The 12,025-nt window shown below is 43.6% G+C and overlaps 1 protein-coding gene across 1 annotated transcript in view; it reads right to left on the bottom strand.

The window, feature by feature from the left end:
* RSKR (ribosomal protein S6 kinase related) overlaps nucleotides 1–12,025 on the bottom strand; it is a 68,448-nt gene that overhangs the window by 34,928 nt on the left and 21,495 nt on the right. The window contains exons 6-7 of the mRNA XM_088458997.1: nucleotides 8,135–8,178; nucleotides 1,753–2,001 (exon numbers count right to left, since the gene is read on the bottom strand). Of these exons, the coding sequence (XP_088315123.1) occupies nucleotides 1,753–2,001; nucleotides 8,135–8,178 (293 nt within the window). The remainder of the gene's footprint in view (nucleotides 1–1,752; nucleotides 2,002–8,134; nucleotides 8,179–12,025) is intronic.

Here is a 12,025-nt window from a genome sequence, read left to right as displayed (position 1 = left end):
ATAACTCTTTATCTGTTATCCAATACTTTCTCTCTTAACTTTACTCCACTTATTAATTTAACATTAATGACTAGTACACAGACAAACAATATGTGTGTACCATTAACTTGCTAGGACAAAATTCATTAAGTACATTATAGACACAGATGAACATTTTTGAATTCAACAAAAATGGCTACAAATACAAAATGTATGGATAAACTCAAAACCTCGAGGAATAAAAACATTTTCAATTATTAGTTTTTCAATTTTTTTGAGTCTGTGACTTTGAAATGTTAATTTCCTTCAATTTAGTCATATGGTATATAAAATATTATTAGTTTTTATTTTATTGAAATATCTCAATCATGGAATTAAAAAAAATATATAAATTATATATAAAAATGTCTAAATGTGAGAATTCGTAACATCTGCAAACCCTTATATCAGAAAACTATGTGAAACAAAAATGTTACATTTAGTATTGAGAGCATCCCTGATAGTAGTACATGTGTGCAGAGACTAAATGGAAATGACAATGGTATGGTCATTTGCAATGGGTCACTTGACGTGAAGTGACCAATCAGAATTTGTGCTTACTGTATATAGCTAGAAGAAAACTATACACATGAATGTATATATGAATATTATATCCAATGTTTAGGATATCAGGTAGGCCTGAATGAATAGTATACTGTAAAGCACTGATGGGCAACATATATCCCTACTTGTTTTCACCTGCAGCCCTAGCTCCTGTCTGCTTTATTGTCAGATGTGATTTTATAGTTTGTAATGCTTAATTACAATACCTGTTGACGTTATTGCAGATAGGTACCCACTTTCTTTGTTTAAATGTACTAATGTATTACTGAGACTAGGGTAATGTTCTGTATTTTTAACATCTACTGTCTTAAACACACCTTAAGTTAACTTATAATAGTAAAGGAATTTCTCAGGTTATTCTGGAGTCTACCTTTGTGAGAGTTGGGTACAGGAACCCAGGGGTCAGAATGCTGATGAACAGAATTTGGTAAGTATACTAACCCTTACCCTAATCCTCCCCCTAACCCTAAACCACCTTTCCCGCAGCATAACCCCTACCCAGAGGTGTCACTTACCTCGGTAACACCCGGTGCGGCTGGATCGAGTTGTCTTGCGCGCCATAGGCGTGCGCTCCCGAAAGGGTGTGTGGCTTTGCTGAAAGGGGGCATGACTGCAACCCATGAAGCCACGCCCCCTTATGTGTGCCGCTCATGAAGGCGTTACCGCCTCCCGTTTTCGGCACACAGCGTGCTTCCCCAGCGCTCCTGCAGCTGCTATGGCAGCCCACAATCTCTCCCCTGCCTCTTTCCATGTCCTGGCTTCACTGTGACACCATCCGACCGGGTGACACCAAAATAGCAGAACAGCTCTGCTATTTTGGTGTCACCCCCTTGGATGGTGTTACCCAGTGCGGGCCGCACCCTCCGCATCCCTAGTGACGCCAGTGCCCCTACCCTCACCTCCCACAGCCTAACCATCCAGCAGCCTAACCCTAATACTTACCGTTGGGATACCAGAGATCAGGATTCTGGAGCCGGGATCCAGACTGCTGTTGGAATTCCGACGCCGGGATTATGACTGCCAGCATCCTGACCGCTGGGATGCAGACTACATCCCCTTTGTGAGTGGTTAAGTAATGGGTTTAGTTGTAAATTATCATATGGCCATTATCATATTTGCCCATGAGTCCCTCAGTGCTGGACATTAGCTACACAATTAAAGCTAGAAGACCTTTAATTCTGGCTGGGCAGCAGGTGTCCAAATAGGGAACTCCGGTAGAAATAAATTCATGTAATGAGGGAGAGGGCGCTCTGTTGCCTTCTCCTCTGGAACGCCAGCCTGACCGGTTGCCCTGAACTTATCTTTTATTGTCTGGCCTGTAACCAACAGCTGGCCCAGCCGGGATGCAGCCAGGGTGTCACCATTTAATATCCCTTTCCAAGGAGGGATCCACGGATTGGGCGACAAAGAGGTACAACCCTGCAAAGCAAGAAGCCAAATTTCAGAAGCAGCAGCAATATTCAGTTGTGCATTTTTAAATAAATGAAAACCAGCTCAAACACCACAATACACGGGTTCAGTGTCCCCCTACACAATCAACCAGCTACAGCGTCTATAGAAAAAAATTACATTTATATACGATGAGATTTTTTTGTTTTAAGGTGATTTGTTAGAGCCTTATCTTTGTTAGAAGTCAGATAGACACATTCTCTGGAACATTACTCCCACCAGGGGAATGCCCTTTTATTTTAACTACAATTGTGAAGGCATTTTAACGAAAGTTTCATAATTATAGGCATTTTTCTCCTCCTACCTTAGTGTGACTGCTTGTGGCTCCCATTTCGTTCCTCCCGTCAGTCTACATTCAGGACAGGATGCCTTTCCCTGGCCCCCCACCAGACAGTTTCTGATCTCTGAGGGGGTCACGTGCACAGTTAATCCGCTTTAGCTTCACAAACAACTTTAATCTGCTCCTAAGCACCGGTCATTACTTATGCATCCCTATATAGAGCTACATTATTTGTGAAGACATGGTGTATACATATCAGGTGTCATATAGAATTTTTAGGAACCTGACAATCTTTGCCTTATCATAAAGTTCAAATGTGTGCAGGGGAAGTATGGGCAACAAGCCAGTTTTACATTTGTGATTATTACATTTCAGAAAACTAAGTCTTGTGCAGAACACTGGGAACTAAATGGAGGCAGGACCTGTTAAGAGAATTTTTTTATCTAGCTCTATGTCTCTTAGGGATAAAGCATAACGCACTATCTGTGACCCCTTACTGGTAAGGGAAAACATATTTCTTTATCATCAGTTGGGGATACTGGGTATAGGTGGTGAGCTGGAGCTTGGCACCAAACGGCTAACTCTCTTTCCCCAACATCCCAGCTTCCCTCTCCCCTATTCACCCAGCTGCCCAGTTTTTCGTTTGGTGTCCAAGGAATGGGCACATTTTTCTGGGGCTGCTACTAAGCAGTCCCATTTTACTTTCTTTCAATTGAGATGCCCTCAATGCCGCTCCAATGATTCCCAGCACCTGCGGCTGGAGCACTGGTGACTAGGTCTGTGACCCCGGCCAGCTCCAGCACACAGAGGGAGACCTGCAGCCAGTCGTATTGGGGACAGTTAAGGCGGCTCCCTGCTTGAGGAGGGAGGCCACTGGTTATCTCTGCACCCTTATTAGACCACCAGGGCAGCTTTTGGCAATGGGGCACTATCAGTGGTGGCCATGTCCCTGGGGGTTAAGCCAGATGGGAGAGGATAGCCTTCTCTTTTGGCCCTGCCCGATCCCTTGATGCATCCCCTCATGCAGGTTACCCACCACTAGGCAATTTTCTCCACTCTCTCCTCCCTCTCTACAATGCTAGGCGGCCATTTTAACACATTGTCTGCCTTCAGCTACACGGAGAGAGATACCAGGGCTTCTGCCTCTCTGTATACCTCACTCCAGCCAGTCAGGTTATACTTTAGCTCCTTCCCCCCTTGTTGGGGCTTGGTTGTCATGCAGCAATTGCCCATTGTATTACTGCCTTTATGCATTGAATGTCTCTGTGTGCAGGTATAAATGTGTATTGTACTTTGTTCTCTACAATTTCTATATCCTCTAAGTGTTTAGATTTGTCTATAGACTGTCTCTAGTGCAAAGGTTCCCAAACACGGCCCTCAAGGTACCCCAACAATTCAAGTTTTAGAGCTATTCATGCTTGACCACAGGTGACTTAATTAGTACCTCAGTCAATTTGATTTAACCACCTGTGCTCAACCATGGATATCTCTAAAACCTGAACTGTTGGTGCCTTGAGGACAGCATTTGGGAACCTCTGCTCTAGTGTTTAGATCTATTTTGTTGCCTGTTCCTTTACATCTCTGTAGGGACTGCAGTAAATTAATTAACAAATCTCCTTGTGAAAACCAGTTTATTTGCTGGCAATCACATTGACATAAATTTATTGCACACTTATTTATTTATGGCACTCTTAACTTTCAGTGCTCTGCCCCTTACTACACACCACTGTATTTATAGTAAACTTTTCTGTATGGGAACATTATTGGAATTACATTAATATGTCTTCCAAGGGGTGCACTCCTGTGTTGCACAACTGTAGGTACTGTACTTTCTCCTCAGGTTCTGGACCACAATGGTCTTTGGGTCTGATATTTCACTGCTACGCAGTGGGAGGTCCCTTTGGCCACAGCTTTCAATCAAGCACTGGCATGGGCTTCCGCACTTTGAGAGGTAATGTTAGCGCTAGAAAATTAGCTTGTAACCACCAGTCCTCCCCATCCTGCTCATCTCACTACAGGTGTGGCCCAGGACGTCAGTGTTCTTCCTGCTCAGGGAGATTCACTGTCACGGTTCTGGTATTCTGTACGATCTGGCACAGGCCTGAGGAGTGCAGAAAATGGGGAGGCTCTGATGAAGGACGGAAAGTCCGAAATGCATTAGGCAGGTGACGCTGAGGTCGGAAAAAACTGCAGAAGGACTTTGCTGTGAAATACCCGGAAAGGCTATAAAAGGGAGCTGTCACCCATTTTGCAGCTAGAGGATTTATTACCTGTGGAATCCTACTTTAAATCTCACCACGACTGTTGACGCCACGTGGATGCACTTTGCGTATGGCAATATGAAAATGTGTTATGCACAGTGCACGCAACACCTTCCCTTATTGTAACATCACTAGTATGCATAATAGTCGCTATGTTTATATCAAATATACAATATGAATTACAGTGCAATATATATATCACAGTATCATAACCTTATGTGAAAGCAAGTGAACACACACACACACCAGTTTCTGTGGTCCAACACACAAAAGTAAATATTGTATTGAAAGTATATATAACATTATTACAAGTTATACAGTGGTACAATACAGTTCAAGAAAGAGGTCAGAGTTACAAACCAGTATACATACGTTCGCATGCGCTCTCTGGATCCAGAGTACAGTCGTCACCAGATGACTGGTAGAATACAGCTACTGCTCTCTGGATCAGGGGAGGCTAATTTATACAGTTAAATTATGGGTGTGTATAATAACAGGCTGTGTCTTCTTCGATTGGTCCAGGGGCAGGATGTTTCCAGTTCACTAGGGGTCATTGGTTGGTTCAAATAGTGGGCGATGCCTAGGCTCAGGATGCTGTTACAGGAGTTCACCTCCGGGTTCCCTCCGAAAAGCTAGTTCAAATCAATCATTGTTGTATGCGATATTAAACATAAATCCGGCATTGCTAATATCTGCTTGCTGCAATGTGCGACAATCTATTTGCAACCACCGGAATTATGCTAACACAATTCTGTACATTATGACCCCAAACACGATGTTAATATGTGGTTCCATCCCGGGACTATATGTAAAGCTGTTTCTCTTCTCTTCAATATATATTTGTATTTTTGGTGTCATCTTAGAGGAAATATGCAACCATTACAGTGGTACAATGGTTATAGTAAGATAATGATTATGAAAGGAAAGTTTGGTTTGAAGAAATGCCTCAAAATGCATTGGGAACAATTACGTTAGATTAATGTGTGGCCAATCAAATTAATCTCTCATGGCCACAAGGGGGAACTGTTACTGCAGCTAGCTGGTAATTAATTGTAAAATTAAATATATTTTAGGAATATGAAGATGAGAGACATTGCCAGAATTAAAACATCATTGTTATTTTAGATATACTATATATATATATATATATATATAGATAGATAGATAGATAGATAGATAGATAGATATAGATAGATATATTAAATTGAGAAATAGATTAGATAGGTTTTAATATACTGTATAAGTTAAATATTTAGTGACAGGTATTTAGATATATGCTTTAAACAAGAGAGTTTTCTTCTTCTTCCCCATACTACGCTTTAGTTGTAAGGTTTAGTCATTGTGCATCTTTGCAGAATCAGGTGTCCTTGTTTAGGTTAAACATTGAGATGAGGAACTTAAGGCAGAATAGTTACTATATGTTATTAAGAACTATATTTCCTTTGACCTACCTGGAAGTTTAGACAATAGATCCATTTGTTGTTTACAAGAGGTTCACTTTGATGAAGTCATTTGTGAATTTAATATGCAAAGGTGGGTGAGAGAATGCATACAGTTATAATCAGGATCAAAGTATTGTACCTATAAACTGACATGTCCATTGTCCAGTATGGATCAAAAGAGGAGCCATGATAAGAGGCCATATAGTTTGGTAGACCCCAGGCATGACAAGCTTATTTACACATCAAACACAACCAACCAAAGGAGGATTATCAATGAATAGAAATTCCACATTTTATGACACCATGGTTGTTTGAGCAGAAAAATCCAACCTGGGCCAGCAAACATGATTTACAGATCCTTGGAGTTTAACTGGTTAACCTATAATTACCTATTGCATTAAAATCTATGAGAATATGCCAGTTAATGTTGAAGTCTGGGATATATGTTATTTTGTAGTGTATTTAAATATTTTTTAATTCAACACACCTTTCCAGCAATTATCCCAGAAGCAAGTTTTTCACCTAGAGGATCCCACAAGTGTGGTGGATATGTTTATATGTTTTTTTATTTATGAGTACAATGGATTAGAACCATGGCTGGATTATCCTAGAAGCAAGGGTGTTTCAGGAGGATCCAAAAGTGTAGTGGATATATGCCGTTATATTTTTAACTTTGTGAGTGTGTTTTAATCTATCAATTAAAATACATTTAGGAGAAATATTTCACTATTGTTTGCTATTCTCTGTGTTCACTTTTCAAGAATTTCAACATGAACAAAAGCTTTTAGCAAAACAAGGAGGATCATTTGGGTACATATAAAGAGAAGAGTAAAACTTCAATTTTTTACTCTGAAGAGTAAGACTTATTATTTTTACCTGTTGCTGGGTGACTGGTATAGGAATCACCTCTGTATATAGAACTCACTGCCAGCGCCATTGTGGAAACATTTTCTATTGTTTGAACACTTGTTTAAGGGGTTAATTTGGTGAAGGCTCCAGGTTGTTTCACAGGCTGCTATAGTGGTTTGCGCAGGATATATAGATCCTATTTCTTGACTTGAGGTTTCAAGATACCACGACTCATAAGAAATTCAGGAACTGGCAAACTAGAGACACTAGGAATCACGGACCGGAGTAATGCAAGGATACTAGAATTGGAACAGGAACCCAAGCCACTGGGAAGCCTCTCACCAAATGGTCCAAGGACCAATCAGGCCAGAGAACTACTCCAGTGACAAGAAGAACCTGAACTCAAAACAGTACAGTACTGACAGTATGGACCTGGAAACCAAGCCAGGAATCAGAGTCTTATGTAACCAGGGAAGAACTAATGAAGCAATATCCCTAGTACACCTCTGACGCAAGACCTGGACCATAATCCGCAAGGGCAACCTCAGGCACACACAGTACTGAACACCTTGATGCTAAAAGACTGTGACCCAATCATGCCCTCCAGACCTGGAACCCCAACACTGACTGTCAGCCAAAGACAAGAGCACATAGAACAGGATAACCAAAACTGTCAACCTAGATTATGCAATAACCCACTATAGCCACAGAGTGTAGTGATACTTGCAACACAGTCCAGATGATGCCCGTACAATGCAGTGGGATCCATGTAGATGATAAGATGTGTGCCAAAAGCAGATGGTATGCACCGCAGGTACACTGGCAGAACTGGATCTGGAAGTGGTCTGTGTGCGGCGTGGAAGCCGTGGTGCTGAGATGGTATACAGCGGCGATGGTAAACAGTCCCGGTGGTTATCTGTATGCAGCATGGAAGCCGCAGCACTGAGAGGCAAACAGCAATGATACAAGTGGGTAATGGTTGGGTTTCAGCAAGGAGAGTATCCACAGGAGAAAGCTCTGGAAACACAGGAGACACTGAGCCTGGAACGATCCTCAGGAAGGAACAGTTGTTCAGGCAATGAGTCTTGCCTAGGCCTGAAAATATATAGGGAGTGGTAACAGGTAATTGGTCAGGCTGACCAGGGGAGCGGTAATCACTGGGATAGTTTGTTGGAGGTTTTAGACACATAAATGATTGAATGTTTAACTCTGGTGGTTAAAGAGAAACAAAAAAAAACAAAATTCTATGAGACAAGTTTGGTAAGACCAACCGCAACAACTCCAACCACAAACCCACCATCAAAAACCACGGGAACTAGACACAGACAGACACAAAATCACAACCAAAACACAACCCCCGAACAGGGAGACCACAAGGATGCAGCACCGACCCCCCAGATACACCCATCTACAAGAAATTGGAACTTACCTACCAACAATATATGTCCAAAGTCCACAAGAACCACAACCCAACAAACACCCAACCTACACACATAGACTACACAGACGTCCAGGAACTAGACTCCGACATAGACACATCCTTCAGCATACACGAGATAGAAGACCCACCGGACTCTGAACAATACGAAGACCTAGCCAGAAACTCCCTGAGACAACACTCTCAGAGACACCTCTGCACTCACCACCACACAGGACAATCCAAAACACACACTATCAACACACCTCACCACCACCTCACCACCAGCAAGATGTACACCCACAAACACAGAAGAACAATGGTCCAATCATTTTTTAGATTTGGAGGCAGGCAGCCGCACCTGCCTATCACCATCACTAATCAAACACCCACACAGCATAAAGAGAAAACTAGACCAACGAGACGTGGATGCAGAGGCGGACACCCGACCAGATCCCAAACACCCACCAACCCCCGACAACAAAGGCATCTTCAACCTCAGCTCACGCATCCTCACACCAAAAGACATCATTCTCCTCAACAAAGGCCTCAAGTTCACACCCAACAACCACCTTAACAAATTCGAAACCTACCTAGACATCAACAGATTTGTCCGCAAACTAACCTTAAAAAAGTACTTCCTATCCAACAAAACCACCTCAGAAACCAATCCTGACAAATTCAAGCACACAACACTAAGACCACCTTCCAAATTCTTCCCCAGCCATCTTAAAGGACATTTCATCAACACCTTCGAACACATGGTAACGGAAGACATGAACAAACTTGACACCCGAATCAAACACTGCAACCCTAACCTCACGGCAGGCGAACGCAGCGCACTCAAAGAACTCAAAACTGACACCAACCTCATAATTAAACCAGCTGATAAGGGAGGGGGAATAGTACTCTTGAACAAAACCAATTACATCACAGAATCCCTATGCATACTACAAGACACAAACACATACGAGACCCTCAGGACAGATCCCACACATAACTTTAACATGACACTCAAACACATACTCCAAAACGGACTAGACAAAGGTATCTTGAACAAACACAAATACAACTTCATATACAACTCCAACCCCATCATTCCAGTTTTCTACTATCTCCCGAAAATACACAAAAGCATCACCAATCCACCAGGCAGACCAATCATATCTGGCATCAATTCCATATCAAGCAACCTCTCACAATACATTGACCATTTCCTGCAACCACATGTCAAACGCCAACGATCACACCTCCAGGACACCACCCATGTACTCAAAATCCTCGACAACATAACATGGGGTGATGACCACTGGCTGGTCACCAGCGATGTTACATCACTCTACACTGTAATCAATCACACACAAGGACTCGACAGCATCAACGAACACCTCAAACACGACGATTCACTGGAACCAGACCAATTATCCTTCATTCTACAAGGCATTGACTACATCCTTTCACATAACTATTTCTGGTTCAATGGGGAGTTTTTCCAGCAGAGGGGGACGAAGTTCGCGCCCAGCTATGCGAACCTGTTCATGAGTAGCTGGGAAGACTCCCACATATGGACGGCAATGGCTGGGACGTGAACTTGGTCCTATGGATGAGGTACATCGACGACATCCTCTGCACCTGGAAAGGCCCCCTCAACACATTACTTGACTTCATCAAGTACATCAATGACAACGATAGAAACCTCCATTTCACGACACACTACAGCCAGACATCAGTCAACTTCCTCGACTTGGAAGACTTAATTGAAAACCAACAGATACATACCAGAACCTACCAAAAACCAGTGGACGTCAACAGCTACATCCTATCCACCAGTGGTCACCACCCCACCTGGCTTGACAATATCCCCACAGGACAATTCAAACGCATTAGACGCAACTGCACAAGACTCACAGACTACAAGGAACAAGCCAACACCCTCAAAAAACAATTTTTGGACAAAGCATACAAACCAGACAAGTTAGAATGCACCCTCATACAAATAGGTAACAACATCCCATTTATCACGCAATACAACACACACGCAACCAGCATAAAATGCATCGTGAACAAACATTGGCACCTACTACTACAAGACGAACAACTCATCGACATCTTACCCAGCAAACCAAAAGTCATCTACAGGAAAGCCCCCAACATACAGAACCAACTGGTACGCAATCACATCCCACCCCTGCAACATTCACAAACTACCCTGGACAACTCTAGACCCACACAAGGTTTTTTCCACTGTGGCACGTGCACCAACTGTACCACCTTGAAATATCGCAGCACCAGACCCACCACATCATTCACATCAACACAGACAGGAGAAACATACAAAATACAGGAACACATAACATGCAACACCACGAACGTCATATATCTTATACAATGCCCCTGCAACCAACAATACATCGGCAGAACCACCAGACCACTCAAAACCAGGATCCAAGAACACCTCAGAAACATCACGAAACAGACAACCACAGCATACCGATACACTTCCAAGAACACCACCATAGCAACACGACAGGCATCAGATTCACAGGCATTAAATACATCAAGAAAAACTGGAGGGGAGGGGACCACACCAAGATCCTAAACAAGGAGGAACTCAGGTGGATCTTCACCCTCAAAACACTAGCACCCAAAGGACTAAACATCGTTAACGAGATTAAATCAGCCATCTCCAAATTAACACGGCCACCATATACTTGACACATTAACAACACCGATCCCCACGCAACCCTGCGTACTCAACCTCTTAAATTGTCAAAACAATCCCCCCTCCACTAAATCATCTACCACCTACCCCTACCGCCCCCATCAAGCCATACCCACCTTCAAATGCCGACACCCAGAATCAGTGATCCCCATTCACCCCCCGCATCACCGTTACCTTGACATCCCCTTCCCCAACCAACCCTGCCCTAACACATGCACACCCTGACACCTTGATCACCACCACCCCCTTACCCCTTATATCGACCGCACCACCCATTCCAACACCCCCACCCACATCCCAAACCGACTCCCCCCAACACAACAGACAGCGGCCCTCACACTTATACACCTAGTCACGACCTCATCCGAGCCACCCCCGTCCCCCTCACCTCATCGCCCAGCACATTAAGCACCCATTACACCCCACTGCCACACACATTTAAGACACACCCCGCCCCCCGCTTCTCTATGTTGCTATGGCTCCTGTCTGACACATCACCGGTCTGTAACATGAACACACACCTGCCCCCTACCCCCCCTCATGCTACACTTTATCCCAGCCCCCACACACATTCCTGCCTCTAGACCATTTACACACTACTGCACCAAACACATTCCACACACTAAGAACCTATTAGTCAACACACCAACCTTACGCCTCCTCGCCACACGTTAACACACACTTCCCCGTGTCAGTCGATTTAATCACTTGGCCACACCACATATATACTTACACAACCCTGGCATTCCACACATCATACAGGTTAGCGATACTAACCACTACACCCACCCTCCCACCACACGCGGCCATCATCTAGACACCATTATACACATAACAGGAATGTCCACTACAGCACTGCCAGCTTGACACATGCCACACACACCAGTCTTATTCCATCTCCACCTGCCCTATCACCTAGCCACCATCCCCAGAGAGATGCCCATCCACACCTCCCCGGACCCCTGTGGTCACCCGAGCCACCAACCATCACCCTCATAATCACTCCCACACACACACCCAGCC

Source organism: Taudactylus pleione, unplaced genomic scaffold (genome assembly GCF_031769625.1).
Source record: "Taudactylus pleione unplaced genomic scaffold, aTauple2 ptg000886l, whole genome shotgun sequence".
NCBI lineage: Eukaryota > Metazoa > Chordata > Amphibia > Anura > Myobatrachidae > Taudactylus > Taudactylus pleione.
The sequence above is the reverse complement of the archived record's forward strand: the minus strand, read 5'-3'. Positions and strand labels throughout refer to the sequence as shown.